The sequence below is a fragment of the Salvelinus namaycush genome, chromosome 16, assembly GCF_016432855.1.
Source record: "Salvelinus namaycush isolate Seneca chromosome 16, SaNama_1.0, whole genome shotgun sequence".
NCBI classification, from domain to species: Eukaryota; Metazoa; Chordata; class Actinopteri; order Salmoniformes; family Salmonidae; genus Salvelinus; species Salvelinus namaycush.
Window position 1 is genome coordinate 5091926 of NC_052322.1, and position 17419 is coordinate 5109344.

At 39.5% G+C, this 17419-nt stretch overlaps 1 protein-coding gene across 1 annotated transcript in view; it reads right to left on the reverse strand.

The window, feature by feature from the left end:
- The window catches only part of LOC120060860 (actin-binding LIM protein 1-like), a 57807-nt gene extending 40844 nt beyond the window's left edge, over positions 1 to 16963 (reverse strand). The window contains exons 1-2 of the mRNA XM_039010272.1: positions 16657 to 16963; positions 15546 to 15671 (exon numbers count right to left, since the gene is read on the reverse strand). Of these exons, the coding sequence (XP_038866200.1) occupies positions 15546 to 15671; positions 16657 to 16963 (433 nt within the window). The remainder of the gene's footprint in view (positions 1 to 15545; positions 15672 to 16656) is intronic.
- Positions 16964 to 17419: the final 456 nt, after the last annotated feature.

Here is a 17419-nt window from a genome sequence, read left to right on the forward strand (position 1 = left end):
ACTCACATTGTATAACCACGATTTGTGCCGCTACATATGCACATTTACGAACAAACCCTATATGCATTGTGTAATATGATGTTACAGGACTGTCATCTGAAGAAGTTTATGAAGGTTAGTCAAATTATATATCTTTTGCTTGCTTGTTACGATCGCTAACCTTTGCTGCTGGTAAATGGTGTTGTGTTTCTGGCTATTGTGGTAAGCTAATATAATGCTATATTGTGTTTTCGCTGTAAAACACTTAAAAAATCTGAAATATTGGCTGGATTCACAAGATCTTTGTCTTTCATTTGCTGTACGCTGTGTATTTTTCAGAAATGTTTTATGATGAGTATTTAGGTAATTCACGTTGGTCTCTGTAGTTATTCTAGTTGCTTTGATGAGAGTTGTGATGGTGGCTGCAATGGTAAACTATGATTTATACCTGAAATATGCACATTTTTCTAACAAAACATATGCTATACAATAAATATGTTATCAGACTGTCATCTGATGAAGTTGTTTCTTGGTTAGTGGCTATTTATATCTTTATTTGGTCGAAATTGTGATAGCTACCTATGCAGGAAAAAAATGGTGGGAAAAAAAAGTTGTGTCTTTTGCTATCGTGGTTAGCTAATAGATTTACATATTGTGTCTTCCCTGTAAAACATTTACAAAATCAGAAATGATGGCTGGATTCACAAGATGTGTATCTTTCATCTGGTGTCTTGGACTTGTGATTTAATGATATTTAGATGCTAGTATTTACTTGTGACGATATGCTAGGCTATGCTAGTCAGCTTTTTTACTGATGGGGGTGCTCCCGGATCCGGGATTGGGATGAAGTAGAAGCTGTCGGAGCTGGTGCAACTGAGTCAGGTTTGTAGGCCTCATTGCTCGCACAAGCTTTTTCAGTTCTGCCCACAAATTTTCTATAGGAGGTCAGGGCTTTGTGATGGCCACAAATACCTTGACTTTGTTGTCCTTAAGCCATTTTGCCACAACTTTGGAAGTATGCTTGGGGTCATTGTCCATTTGGAAGACCCATTTGCGACCAAGCTTTAACTTCCTGACTGATGTCTTGAGATGTTTCTTCAATATATCCACATGATTTTCCTCCCTCATGATGCCATCTATTTTGTGAACTGCACCAGTCCCTGCTGCAGCAATTAGCACTTTGTGATAATATTATGTAGAAAAGTATGTTAAAAAGTTATTTTACTGCTGCTTAAGTTACCAGTTTGAAAAGGCAGGTTAAATGTAGCCTAACGTTCATTTATAGGACGAAGTAGGATATCGACACGTAAAACGACAACGTTACGGGACTTCTAACATGTTTCAAGGCCAGTTTCCTAATCAGCAATCAGATTGTGTTGTCTGGGATGTTAACTTACAGCAAATTGCTAAACAACCTCTTCTGATTAATCAAGGTGAGTGTTCCCTGAAAATGACACAAGTTTTTTTTTTGAATGTTAATGCAGTCACTTTGACACCTAAAGATCTCTTCTCTGTCTCTCTAGCCTGCCAGCTAATTCCAGCAGTAGCTCTTCCTCCTGCCACTATTCAGCCAACAAAGGAGATTATAAGGTTCCTAAGAATTAATGCAAGTCGCTGCCCTTTATTAATTCAGTTCATCAATGTGTTTTAGAGCTCTGGCCCTCAACGTCACCATTTGTCAGAAACGACTGAGAAGCATTCACAGTATAGTGGGACTTCAAACATCTGGCGAAGGTGTTCTGCAAACGTGTCAAGATTTCTGATTCTATTCAAAAAGAGCAGTCTACACATAATGTAGAAAATGCTGCTGTTCCTTAGACATTTTATATGTCCAATGAGGCCGCAGAGGAAATGTTGTTCAGTGGTCAGGACTTTGAGGAAGAACTGTTTGTGGATGCTTTGATGGACACTGCAGGTGTAGGAGAAACTGGAGGTCAGGGTGAGGTTGATGATGCTGAGGAGAACGTTGGTGATGAGGGTGATGATGTCGAGGAGATGATTGACGATGAGGTTGAAAGTCCAACGGACCGTTTCAAAGGCTACTTGGTGAATTGGGCTCTTGAATATGGAATAACATTAGTTGCGTTAACAGCCCTGCTTTCGATTCTGAGGTTCCACCATCCAACCTTGCCAAAGATGCAGGGACCCTCCTCAATACCAAAAGAGTTGACAGGGTTGCTGGTGGCACTTTTTTAAACTTTGGTATTCTAAGTTCTCTCTCTGGCACTCTTGACAAACTTTGGCAGAAACTCCCAAATAGGTATACAAAAGTTATTCTATGCACCTGTGACATTACATAAGTCACCAACTAGCATGGAAAAGTAAGACATGTCTAAAAATATAACCATGACACAAATACACAATCTAGTGGGCTAAATGGGGGACATTCAGAATCAGTGCGGGTCAGCGGTTACAATCAACACCACAGCTTGCGTTTGGCTGGTCAGCAGGGCTAGTCCCCTTATGAGAGTCTTACTTTCAATATTATAAATTATGCATTTTCAATTTACACAGTATGTTTCACCTTGTGGACTTTATATCCGTGGAGAAGAAGGAGACCTTCATCATGGGTCCAGGATGGCCTGAGCTACTGGCCCCCTTATACAGCCACAGAATGCTGCACAAGGCCAGTGAAATGTCAAGAAGCACCCGACGAAAACTGGTACACTAGAGGTGAGTTAATGTTATATTTGCAGTCAACTATTTATAACTGACATCAACCTCCTGAGACAACAATATGTATCTGCAATCTAACACAAAACATGAATATTCCCTTGTAGACACATGAGGAGGCTCGCTGTAAGCTTCCTATGGCTGTGGTCCAATCTGATCTTCAGATTGAGGAGGAGGATGACCGCCTCACATATATGAAGAGAAAAGGTATAACAAATATGATTAAAAAAATACATTTCTCAGTGGATGGCCTAACTATCAAACATATGTTTACTTCACTGGTCGTTCTTAGTAACCTTATATTTTTAACATCAGGGGCACAAATACGCAAATGTTCAGTGCCACTGAAAGTGAGGATAAGGAGCAAATGGAAAAGTTTTTACGCAAGGGCCAGTCAAACACCTCTAAGGGTTTGCCACCTGCACCATTTATCAGACCTCCAGAGAACAGAAGAGAGACACCTGGGAATTCTGATAGGCCAGCAAGGATTGAGCCAAATATTCAACAGCAGCAGCCAGTGTGTGATCGTAAGTGTTACATGTAAGGTACATAGTGGCCCCCACCAACATCAAAGTTGCCCACCCCTGATCTATAATGTGATTGCGTTGATTATGTTGTTTATATTTATATTGATTATCCTTTATAACTTCAACTACTGAAAGAATGTGAGGGATAAACACAACTGTGTTCTGTTTTGTATTTTTGAAGCAATTCTTTGTCTTGACCTCCATAGAAATGATTAAGCAAAAGCTCCAGGCGAACAGATCAACCCCGGATGAGGTTCCAGATTTGACAGACCTTCGACTTCCAATGTCCTCGCTGGAAAACTTGAGGAGAGTTGAGGGCCAACTTTCAGATCAAGCCTTATAAAATAACCTGGTATGACAAGATATCATTACATCATTACATGTATTGCTGAAAGGTAATCAACCAAGCCACAATCTGACCCAGAGTACCATTCCAAGTTTTTGTTTTTCAGACCATATATTTGGGACTGTTTGGAGGGATGACCACCAAGAAGAATGTGTGGAGAATCCTCTCAAAACTCCTTAAAAATGGCCTGGCCATGAATATGAATTGGAGAGGGGTCAATGGGAAACAGGCGTTTGAACCTCTTGCCTTAAAAAGTTTTGTTATCGGTAAGTTTGCTTTCAAGGCCGCTGCATGGGGCAGAGAGGCATAATGTCACAGAAGTTATTAATGAAATAAAACAGGCCAGCATATTAATTTGATTGTCAGCCGGGAAGTTCATTATTACAACACAGTTTCCTGTCAAGGCAGGAAGAATATAATGAAATGGAAATATTTTACAAAAAGCCATTGATAAAACAATTTTGTAGGTTTAGGGGAGTTGCATAAACTATGAGTCATATTTCAGGGAGTATTTCAATAAGTGTTCTATTTTCTCTTTCTGATATTTACAAAGGTGCTGTGCGTCACAGTCATTCTGAAGTTCCTGATAGAAAAATATATGAAACGATGGATGAAGCTAGCCCCTGACAGAGATGGAGGGAGAAAAAGGAGAGAGTGAGTGAAAAGTGACCAGACCTTGGAGGAGTGATGGAGAAAACGGAATGCCTATCAGAGCGTAAACAGAAAGAAAGCTTAAACAGACAAAATCAAACTACTTCTCATTGTTTCTGTGATCAAAAAATAAAAGTAACTTTTAAATTAAATTCTTTGATAGTCTTTCCTGTTTAAGTAGTATTTTAGTATGTTGATACTTTGTGCAACTCAGTTGATCAGCATTAAAAACGTTGTGGATGGGTATAATTTGTATGTAAAAAATGTATAATAGTAATATTTAAATTGACTAAATCTGGTAATTTTGTATACATTTATTTAAATTTGGATCGGGCCATTTCTGCCAGCAAAGTCAGCTGAATTCCGGTAGATTTAGTCCGACACCCGATTCCGGGCCGATTCAATCAGTTCCGGGTCCCCGGAAGAGGGCCGCTTCTGTGCCGATTCCTCATTGCTAGCTGGGCTCTTAAAACTGTTTAGTAGATATGGCTACTAAACAGAAAGCTGCAACATTACAGCTAGGTTTACTGGTAAACATTAGCACATGACTGCAGTTGACTAGCTAGTTAGGCTGGTGCCTGCTAACTTGTTATATGCCACACCTCGCTTCGTCACTTGTTAGCAAACATGTAACATCAGCAACTAAATATTTTACTTGCTCGCTATGTAGCAAACAGTGAGGAGAAACCTGATAGGTGAGAATTATCTGTTAATTGAATGATTAGAATAGTCCTCCCTGAAACATATAATTGTATGGAATTGATTAGAATGTATAAAATCATAATCAATAAATGTGTAGGCCTAGTCAGAATTAGGGTAAAGACAATATGTCTTTATGGTATTTTAAACACAGACTGTCTGAGCTTGGTGCCGACCTGACTAGAGATTTGGGAGAGAACGGGGAGTACGTCTCAAGGACAAGGTCACTAATCTCTGTCGGCTGGGTAGCAGGACATGTGTGTGCGTATGGTTGTGTGAATGTGTGTGCGTGAGAAGTCAGTATAAAATGAATTGTTTTGTATTCTTGACTTTAGAACGTTGCCGTGAATAAACCTTTTTGACTATTTTAGCTGGGCCTCCGTCTGTTTCATTCGACCAGGATCTTACAAATTCTGGTTTGCAGACTGAGGAATATAACCCAATTTAATTATGTACCTTGAGAACAAAATTCTCTTATCAAAACCATAATACAACCATTTTATGTTGTAAAGCTATGCAAATATTTGCCTAAGCATGCATGATTGACATGGCTGTAGGTAGATACTGTCTGCCTACCTACCTAGGTAGACACAGTCTGGTCACTGTACAAAGGTTGAGGGTTATGCCATATTTCTTTCTATTAGGCTAGATATTGTTGTTAACATAATCTTTGTGCATGTACGCATGTATGCATGTTCAACTAGTCTGCCCTAATGTTGATGTTATGCTGGCACAGTTCAACTGTCATTCAAACTACAATAGAGTATCATTTTTAATACTTTTTTTTTGTCTTACAGACAATACCATGGTACCTGGGCTTTTCCCTGGAGTGGATTCTAGATACAGAATTCTGTTTGCTTGCATGTCATTGTAGCAGAACTGTATCTCGTGAATTGTATCCCTTAGACTAGACATTACACTGGGTTTCTAGCAAATTACTTTTGAGGAGCTGAATGGTAGTTTGATCATGACAACACTCCCTCCACAGCTTGACAAGTATTCCCTGAACTTTACTACACTGATCATACTGTATTTATTTAAATAAAAAAATTGTGAATGGCAATTTCCTCATGACCACCAGTTCTCTAAGCTACAGATTGTTACACCTGCCATCTTGCCTATTTTAAGTCTTCTCTCATTGATCGAGACATGCAGCACTTTGGTGTGGACACCCACCTGTCTCGATCAATGAGAGAAGACTTGAAATGGACAAATCTTTGGGTAAATCACATTATCTGGTGTAGCAATCTGTAGCTACAGTTCTCTGCACTGAGACACACTGAACTGTACTACACTATTCATACAATTTTTTGGGTATGTTACTTTTATTTTAACAAATAAACATTCTTTGGATATCTGAATGTCTAGCATCTGTTTGATGCTACAGAGCCCTGTACAGCTTATATAAATATATTCTGTGAATCCATAAAGGCAGACACATTTATTTACGGTGGTTCTAGATCAGGGCTCTCCAACCCTGTTCCTGGCGAGCTACCGTCCTGTAGGTTTTCACTCCTAATAGTTGAATGGACTTTGTGGTTCACTATGAGCAGACGAATACACAGGAAGTTGAAACTTCTCGATTCTATCAGTGAAATGAAAATGTGCTTGTTCTAGCTTGTGGGTTGGCTAATTGTGATGTTAATAATAAAATGTAATGTTAATATAGTAATGACTATATGCCATGGCAGATCCAGGGTGAAATTCCCTTTTATAGACAACCAAGCACACACAATTTCTATGGTTGGAATACAATGGGCCCTTGGAATAGTGTTGTTTAGCAGTGAAAAAGCCAGGAAGGAGTTGTGTTAATTTGTTTATTTATATGGATGCCCATTAGCTTTTGCAGAAGCAGCAGCTACTCTTCCTGGGGTCCACAAGAAACACAAAACAGTGATACAAAGATAGACAGTCACAGACATTTTTAATGCAACAATATATAAACAATACAACAAATCAAATTGTATTTGTCACATGTACAGAATACATTACTGTGAAATGCTTACTTACAAGCTTACTTACTCAAATAAAATGAAGTAAAACAAATATATATTAAAATAAAGAAAAATATTTAAAACACTAACTAAAACATTATATACAACATTTATAACTATAATATATAACTAAAACATTGTGTGTGTTATTTTGTGTGTGTCCTCACAGTCCCCGCCATTCCATGCGATGTTGTTTAATCCCGTCTTTTAAGGTTATTTTGCTGTCTGCTTGAGTAAATGGAGATGGGAGTTCCATGCAATAATGGTTCTGTATAATACTGTGAATTGCCCTGAATTAGTTTTAGACTTGGGGACTGTGAAGAGACCCTTGGTGGCATATCTTCTGGGGTATGTGTCTGAGCTGAATGTTATTTGAGTATGCAGACAATCTGGCATTTTCATAACAGTAATGTTTCTCATAAAAACTAGAAGAGAAGCAGTTGAACACTCGTCACCCCTCATCCAGGAAAGACTGGCATGCATGTTGTTGATGTTAGTTCTGTATGTGCCGGTAAGGTTAAGGCGTGCTGCTCTGTTTTGAGCCAGCTGCAGCTTTGCTAGTAAAGTTGATTTGTGTCAAAACCACAGAACATCTTTTGTATAACAGACATACCCCTCCCCATCTTCACTTCAAGTTTGTTAATATGACTTGACCATGATAATTGACCATCCAATATTATACCTAGAACTTTGGCTTCCTCAACTTGCTCAATGGTCACACCGTTTATCGCTTTTGTGACAGCAGCAAATGTTATTGTTTTTATTAAATTACTGTGATCTCCATCTGGAGATATCAGAAGATGTTTTCCCTTAGAGAAAGATTGAGAGATTGATCAACCTGGCTCAGAAAGCTATCTAGTCTACTAAGTCAACAAAGAAGGGCAGGATTGAGGGACTAGGACATAAGGCCAACAAAAAGGAGGAAAAATGGAGCATAAAACCAACGGAAAAGGGAATTGATTGAGGATTTCTGGAGGATTTCTAAAGGAAACACAGTACAAGGCGTTGAAAAGGAAACAATCAAACAAAAATATATAAAATAAAAAGCACATAAAGGCAAGGTAGGATTGTTCTGGATATTGCAATTGATGTGTACTGTCACACCCTGATCTGTTTCACATGTCTTTGTGCTTGTCTCCACCCCCCTCCAGCGTCCTTAGCTTATTGATGAGCTTTGAGGGCACTATGGTGTTGAACGCTGAGCTGTAGTCATTGAATAGCATACTCACATAGGTGTTATTTTTGTCCAGGTGGGAAAGGGCAGTGTGGAGTGCAATAGAGATGGCATCATCCGTGAATCTGTTGTGGCGGTATACAAATTGGAGTGGGTCTAGGGTTTCTGGGAAATTGGTGTTGATGTGAGCCATGACCAGCCTTTCAAAGCACTTCATGGCTACAGATGTGAATGCTACAGGTCGGTAGTCATTTAAGCAGGTTACCTTAACTGCTTAGTGATCCCTTCGCGCGCCAATCCCATTATTTGACAACACCCAGTGAAATAGCAGCGCGCCAAACTCAAAAACAGAAATACTCATAATAATAATTCATAAATCATACAAGTGTTATACATCGGTTTAAAGATGAACTTCTTGTTAATCCAGCCACAGTGTCAGATTTCAAAAAAGACTTTACGGCGAAAACAAACCATGCTATTATCTGAGGACAGCAGCCCATCAAACAAACACATGAAAATCATAATTCAACCCGCCAGGCGCGACACAAAAGTCAGAAATAACGATATAAATCATACCTTAGAAGATCTTCTTCTGTTGGCACTCCAATATGTCACATAAACATCACAAATGGTCCTTTTGTTCGATAAATTCTGTCGTTATATCCCCAAAATGTCCATTTATTTGGCACGTTTGATTCAGAAAATGCGCAACATGACTACAAAGTATCTAATAAGTTACCTGTAAACTTGATCCAAAAATTTCAAACAACTTTCCTAATCCAACTTTAGGTATTTTTAAACGTAAATAATCGATAAAATTTAAGATGGAATAAACTGTGTTCAATACCGGATGAAAACAATGTGGAGCGAGCTTTCAGGTCTTGCGCACCAACCACAGAGGTAAACTTGGCTATCCACCCAGATAGGAAATGTCTACTTCTTCATTTCTCAAAAGAAAAACATCAACCAATTTCTAAAGACTGTTGACATCTAGTGGAAGCGATAGGAACTGCAAGCGCCTTAGAAATCTAGATCCATATAGAAACCCATTGAAAAGAGAGTGACCACAAAAAAGTTTCCTGGAAGGTTTGTCCTCGGGGTTTCGCCTGCCAAATAAGTTCTGTTATACACAGACATAATTTTAACAGTTTTAGGAACTTTAGAGTGTATTCTATCCAAATCTACCAATTATATGCATATCCTAGCTTCTGTTTACTTTGGGCACACTTTTCATCCGGATGTGAAAATAGTGCCCCCTAGCCTTAAGAAGTTTTAATGTTCTTGCTTAAAAGATGTTGGTATTAGCGACTCGGACAGGGAGTGGTTGAAAATGTCAGTGAAGACACTTGCCTGATGGTCAACACATGCTCGCAGTACACGTCCTGGTAATCGGTCTGGCCCTGAGGCCTTGTGAATGTTGACCTGCTTAAAGGTCTTACTCACATCGGCTGCGGAGAGCATGATCACAGTCTTTCGGAACAGCTGGTGCTCTCATGCATGTTTCAGTGTCATTTGCATCGAAGCGAGCATAAAAGTAGTTTTGCTCGTCTGGGAAGCTTGTGTCACTGTGCAGCACTTGGCTGTGCTTCCCTTTGTAGTCTGTAATGGGTTGCATGCCATGTCCGACCAGCGTCAGAGCCGGTGTAGTACAATTCGATCTTAGTCCTGCATTGACCCTTTGCCTGTTTGATGGTTCGTCGGGGGGCATAGCGGGATTTCTTATAAGCTTCCGGGTTAGAGTCCCGCTCCTTTAGCTCAGTGCGCCTGTAATCCATTTTTGCTTGTAAGCAGGAATCAGGAGGATAGAATTATGGTCAGATTTATCAAATGGAGGGCGAGGGAGAGCTTTGTATGTGTCTCTGTGTGTTGAGTAAAGGTGGTCCAGAGTTTTTTCCCCCTCTGGTTGCACCTTTAACATGCTGATAGAAATTTGGTAAAATGGATTTAAGTTTCCCTGCATTTAAGTCCCAATCTACTAGGAGCGCCGCCTCTGGGTGAGCGTTTTCTTGTTTGCTAATGGCTGTATACAGTTCATTCAATGCTGTCTTAGTGCCAGCCTCCGTCTGTGGTGGTATGTAAACAGCTATGAAAAATACAGATGAAAACTATCCAGGTAGATAGTGTGGTCTACAGCTTATCATGATATACTCTACCTCAGGTGAGCAATAGCTCTAGACTTCCTTAGATATCGTGCACCGGCTGTTATTTACAAAAATACGTAGTCCATCGCCGCTGTTCTATCCTGCCGGTAGTGTATAACTAGCCAGCTGTATGTTGATAGTGCTGTCGTTCAGCCACGACCCCGTGAAGCATAAGATTTTACAGTTTTGAACGTCCCGTTGGTAGTTTAATCTTCCGCGTAGGTCATCAATTATATTCTCCAAAGATTGCACATTTGCTACCAGAATGGAAGGAAGTGGGGGTTTATTCGATCGCCTACGAATTCTCAAAAAGGCAGATCACCCTCTGGCCCCTTTTTCTTTGCCTCTTCACGCAAATTACGGGGCTCTGGGCCTGTTCCCGAGAAAGCAGTATATCATTCGCGTCGGGATCGTCAGACTCGTTAAAAGAAAAAAAGGATTCTGTCAGGCCGTGGTGAGTTATCGCAGTCCTGATGTCCAGAAGTTATTTTCGGTCATAAGAGACGGTAGCGGCAACATTATGTACAAAATAAGTTTCAAACAACGCAAATAAATGAACAAAAACCACAATCGGTTGGGGACACGTAAAATGTCAGGCTTCTTCTCCGGCGCCATATGTGTCTGTTACTTGAACTCTGTGAAGCATTTGGGCTGCAATTTCTGAGGCTGGTAAATGTAATGAATTATCCTCTGCAGCAGAAGTAACTCTGGGTCTTCCTTTCCTGTGGTGGTCCTCATGAGAGCCAGTTTCATCATAGCACTTGATGGTTTTCCAGATTGACTGACCTTCATGTCTTAAAGTAATGATGGACTGTCATTTCTCTTTGCTTATTTGAGCTGTTCTTGCCATAATATGGACTTGGTCTTTTACCAAATAGGGCCATCTTTTGTATACCAACACTACCTTGTCACAACACAACTGATTGGCTCAAACACATTAAGGAAAGAAATTCCACAAATTAACTTTTAACAAGGCACACCTGTTCATTGAAATGCATTACAGGTGACTACCTCATGAAGCTGGTTGAGAGAATGCCAGGAGTGTGCAAAGCTGTCATCAACACAAAGGGTGGCTAATTTGATGAAGCTCAAATATAAAATATTTGTATTTGTTTAACACTTTTTTGGCTAATACATGATTCCATATGTGTTATTTCATACTTTTGATATCTTCATGATTATTCTACAATGTAGAAAATATAAAAAATAAATAAAAACCATGGAATGAGTAAGTGTGTCCAAACTTTTTACTGGTACTAATATATATTTTATTGCTATTATTATTATTATTATTATTACTTGTTTAATGTTAATACTACTTGTTTAATTTAATTCCATTTGGGATAGCTAGCTAAATTATAGAGCCAACATCTTGTCTATATTGATGCTATTACAATAACCAAACAGTTAGGTAGAATGGCTTGCGAAAGCATTCATCCCCTTAGCATTTTTCCTATTTTATTGCCTTCCAACCTGGAATTAAAATGTATTTTTTGGGGGGGGTTGTATCATTTGATTTACACATCATGCCTACCACTTTAAAGATGCTAAATATTTTTTTCTTGTGAAACAAACAATAAATTAGACAAAAAAATGGAACTTGAGCGTGCGTAACTATTCACCCCCCCAAAGTCAATATTTTGTAGAGCCACCTTTTGCAGCAATTACAGCTGCAAGTCTCTTGGGGTATGTCTCTCTTATTTTGTTTAGTGTTCTGTTTTTTTAATAATAAATTAACATAAACACTTACCACGCTGCGCTTTGGTCCGACTACTCTTCATCTGACGACTAAAATCGTTACACATATGCATACACCACTTTTCCGTTGTAATTTTTTTTTTTTTTTTTTTTTTTTTCATTTCACTTCACCAATTTTGACTATTTTGTGTATGTCCATTACATGAAATCTAAATAAATATAAATTTAAATGACATGTTGTAATGCAACAAAATAGGAAAAACACTTTTGCAAGGCACTGTAAACAAGTAATTTGTGAAACCATGATGTGATGTATTACAGGATTGGATAGTAATCAATGTTGTTTGAGTTCTTTTGTGTATCAGCCAATTTGCTTGAGAATCTCACTGCAACACTGCTCACTGTGTCCATGTTGCTTGACATAGGCATTTTCAAAGAACCACCAGTCAAGGTTAGCTCCCCGCCCACTCCGTCTATCTTTTCAGACTTCCAGGTAGTTTGACATTTGAGGAAAGGTAATTGTTTTCAAATGTTGATCATTTATATACAATTTTCCCACAATGCACCATAATTTACAGTATGCTGCAGTAATATGTTTCAGAGTATTTTACTGTTGATAATACCCAAAATTATCATATCAATTACAGTTTTCCGTTACAGTGTACAATTGGATGCACTAGTGCCTCTCTGGAAGTTCAGGGTAATGGTAAATTACTTATTTTTGGGGGGGAAGGAGGTGTCATCAGCCATTAGCGGAAATTGCTAATGCAGGTCACACCGGCCACTGGTATTGTGATAGAGGGATTATGGCAGGCTTCCCAGAGCCCTGGAGGTCGAGGGGCCCAGAAGGACACAAATAGACTTTGCCTCTGTGGTTTTAGACAGGCATGCACACAAAACACACACACACACACACACACACACACATACACACATACACACAGACACAGAGAGACAGATTTCTGGAGGGGAAATGCTAGCCATCTCCATACAAGCTCCAACAGTACTGTCTGAATTCCTGAATCTGCGCACAAGAATGGGACTTTAAAACCTATAAGCTAACATACGGAATTGTTTTACGATGGTTATATCATGGATCATTTAGCTATTTGATTTTTAATTGTAGGATCCCTTTAGGTATAAAAAAAATATAGAACAGTTATTTGATAACATGTTGCATTTGATCTTTACTACTATAGCCCATAGAAACACATTGAATAACACATTCATAAATGGCAAAAAAGAAAATTAAAAATAAATCATAAGGAATATGGTTTTGAAGTGTCTATATTATATCTGGAATATATAAGAAAGCTCAGGGAATATTTTTTATGATTTTCTTATGAATGGTTTTTGGGACACATATTTAGCGCCTTATTTTTGTTGGCACAAAACTACCTCCATACTTCCATTCATTTGTATGGGTTACTTTCACAAGAATCCCGTGAAATGTAGAGCAAAACGGAGAACACCGCCGAGTTCGTGAGAGTCTCCTCTTTCCTGAGAGTGGTAATATTAGCCATTCGGATGCTACTGACGTTTTTGTGAGAAGACCGATTTTCGGTATGTCTCATGGTATGACAAACACCGCTGTTGCTCGGCAACCTTCCACCACAGATGTGAAAGGCCGACATAGGCGGATGTGGTGGATTGAGGCGCAGCCCATGCAAAAATAGATGTCTATAGTTGAACCTGACAGATTTTGATGGGGATTTTTTTATTATGTTACTTAGATTGACGCACAGGTGCGTCGATAGACTCTTAGGATTTGTTTATGAGGTTGCCATGAAAATGGATAGACAAAGCTTTATGAGTGTAGTCTGGCGTATGCAGTCTTTCCAAAATCTTTCACAAACGCAATAAAAAATGTGACCATGAAATGTATTTGGTAGTTTTTCATTCAATATATGAAATTCAACAAGACAAGCACTGAGCTCTTTTTTTGTAAGCAGTAAGGATTTGTAGAGCAAGACAAGGTTTTGTTAGTATAAAGGCGGATTGAGCAATGGTCTTGGTCTAATACTAATTGCCATTTCTATGGATACGAGGAGTGAATTAGTCGCAGACCAAATAGTTCTCTATCACAGGCAAATATCATCTTATTTCTGTCAAGATCCTGTAAAACAACAGATACCACAGAAGCTGTAAGGAGACTGCTGGTGAACGTGGTATAATGACCATGTTGGCGCAACAGTCGATGGAATAAGAGAAAGGCTGTTTAGGTGGCATCAGCATCAGCATCTTCTGCTACACCATCTTTGAAACCCTGTTAAAGCTGAAGAAGAGGTCAAGAGCGTGGAGGTGAGCCTGTGTGCGAGCTTACACTCCTTCCTGACTTTCACTCTTCTGATGCTGAGCGTTGCTAAGTGACTGAACCAAACGTGAACTTCGACCGAGTGTCTTGTTACCTCAAGTTGACATTTGCTTATTGTGTAAGTTCGGGGTGTTCTGTTTCTTTTTGGAATTAGTTGACTCGAGAGAGGGTGGAGAAACTCAATTCAATCACTTTGAAATTTGTGAAGACAGTGGAGTGTGGTTAGCGCTTTATGGGGGGTTTCCTTAGGAAGCAGCTCAATTTGATTATAAAAGAGAGGAGAAGAATGATAGAAAATTCGTATTATTTTGGATGCTGAATATCTGCTTGACTTGTGAGTATATTGAGGTAGTTGTACTTACAAGTTGGGCAGCTTGTTATGGATCTCAGTCTTTAGTAAAGGGGTTTCAAATCAAATGTTATTGGTCACATACACATATTATGCAGATGTTATTGCGTATGTAGAGAATTGCTTTTGTTCCTACCTCCACCAGTGCAGTAGTATCTAACAATTCACACACATCTAAAAGTAAAATAATGGAATTAAAAAATATATAAATATATAATTATTAGGACGAGCAATGTCTTAGTGGCATTGTTTGATGCCGCTACTGTGCGCATTGTACTGCTGTTAGCACAAGACAAATTATTATAGTTTATAAGAAGTGAACATTTGATATTGTATCATACTATTGATTGACAATTGACTAAACTGATGAATTTGTATTACTTTGATTATTATTCCTGAAAAAAACATGATATATGTTAGCCTTTCCTTCAATCTCCTCTCTCAGCCCACAATACAAACTAACCAGACGTCCTCTAGAGTTAACCCTGGCTTGAGTCGCAATAATGTCACTGTGGGATTACAAGTTCTGAATGTTTTGTCTTCCATTTTCTGTGAATAAAAATATATAACAAAGAAAATAGTAAGTGGGATCATTTGGAATGAAAATTCCATAGTTCCCGTTCTGGGTGAGAATAGCACGTTACCGATCTCAAGTAAGGAAATGTATACCCTTTGAGACCAGGTGAAAGTTGCCATGTAAACACAATTCATTACCATTCAATGAATCATTCGAGGTCACACTACTCACACAAGACGGTAACCACAAAGTGACAAAAATTGCAAGAGTTCCAACCATCCGCCACATCTGACCTTTTCTAAAGACTTCCCTGTGCATTGGACCAAAGGGCATACACTGCAAATTCCTCAAAGTTGACAAGGAAAAGAGACTGGGAATAAGTGAGATTCGGGTCCAGGGATAGACGCACACATATGTGTGCGCACAGACAAACATGTACGTGAGAGCGCGCGCACACACACACACACACATATACACACTCACCCTTGCAGGTAAAGCACTTGATGTGGAAGTGCTTAGACTGGACCCGCAGCACCTCTCCCTTGCATGGCTCCCCACATTTGTAGCACTGGATGCACAGCTTCTCTGCAGGGTCCTGAACATGGGCCACTGGAGGAGAGAACAGACAGGTATGAGCACGGCCACCTAAAATGTATTTAAATCACTGTGTTCAAAACGTGGTGCGTGTACACACAGCAAACATGCGGGTGTTAAACGTGTTGTGAGTGCTATATCTGATTGTTGATTCTAGTGGAGTTAACACCAGTGGGATTGAAATTGACACCAACTGCAGTGAATATATGACGTTTTATCTCAATCACAGTGGAATTAACACCGCGTGGTGTTGTTGTTACTTGACTGTGTTGAGTTAATTTCCGTCAACATTCTCAAGGTGATTTTTTGGGGGGGAGGGGCATCATTATCATAGTTCCCAGCATGCTTTGTTAGAGGTTGATTTTTTAAATATTTTTCTACATGCACATTGATATATATATTTTTCTTCCTATACACAGATACATATCTTACATTTTTCTAAACTAATCCAATCTGTAAGTGATTGGACTTAATGCACCTGTTACTGAAATGTTTGTTCCAGTTTAGATTGTTTATGTAGTCTTCATTAGCTGGTACTGTACCATAGTAATCATTCTGAGTGCAGGTTGTGGGTGAGAAAAAGTTCAAATTGTTGAATATCATCTGGCTGGATTCCAATAGGAATTACTGTTCACTATACAAGCCAGTAGTGATGGGAAATTTGACTCTTCTTACTGGCTAAACCCTTTTTGACTCAAGTTCCAAGTTTGATTAATTGTATGTACAAGATACGCATGTATAGCATTGTCTATTGAAATGTGTACTTGCAGGTTCTTTCTTGACAATGCAACAACAATAAGAAATATTTACAATATTTGCATGTGTATTGGGGAAGGGGGGATGGGGGCAGTGTATAAACTGAGCAGTATAATAAGAGTCTGGTAGCAGCAGTTGTGATGTGTGTGTAGTATCAATGTATATGTGTGTGTATATATGTCTGTGTGGGTGTGTGCATGAGTGCTAAGGTGCGGAAAATCAGAGCAGGTGGTCCGTCCAGTACAAGTGTTCAGCAGCCTCATGGCTTGTAGATAGAAAGCCTGATCTCTAAGCCTGCTGGTATCAGACCTCATGCTCCAATACTGTCTGCCCGACGGTAAGGGAAAGAACAGTTTGTGGCTGGGGTGTGTGGGGTCCTTGATGATGCTGGGTGACTTCTTCAGGTACCCTTTCGAGTAGATATCCCGGAGGGCCTTGTGGTTGTGGACAGAGCAATTCCCATACCAGGCCATGATGCAACCGGTCAGGATGCTCTCGATGGTGCAGCCGAAGTATTTGGAGAGGATCCGGGGCGTTATACTGAATTCCATCAACTGCCTTAGGAAGTAGAGACGCTGTTACGCCCTCTTGATAAGAGTGGTGGTGTTGTTAGTCCATGTCAAGTCCTCGGGGATGTGGACACAGAGGAACTTAAAACTCGTCACTCTCTCTACTGCAGTCCCGTTGATGTGGATTGGGGCATGTTCCTTCCTCTGCTAGTCTGTTTAGCTGACATTGAGGTCATTGTCATGACACCACAATGCCAGTTCGCTTCCCTCCTCCCTATAGGCTGACTCAACGTTGTTGTTTATCAGGCCTACAACCGTAGTGTCGTCAGCAAACTTGATGATGGAGTTGGTGTCATGCAAATCTACATAGTCGTGGTTGAACAGAGAATACAGCAGAGGACTGAGAACACTGTAACGATTCCGTAACCACAGACACTGGGAGACGGGAAGCAAGTACAGGGTAAAGGATTTCATAATAAATAGACATGAAACTAAACA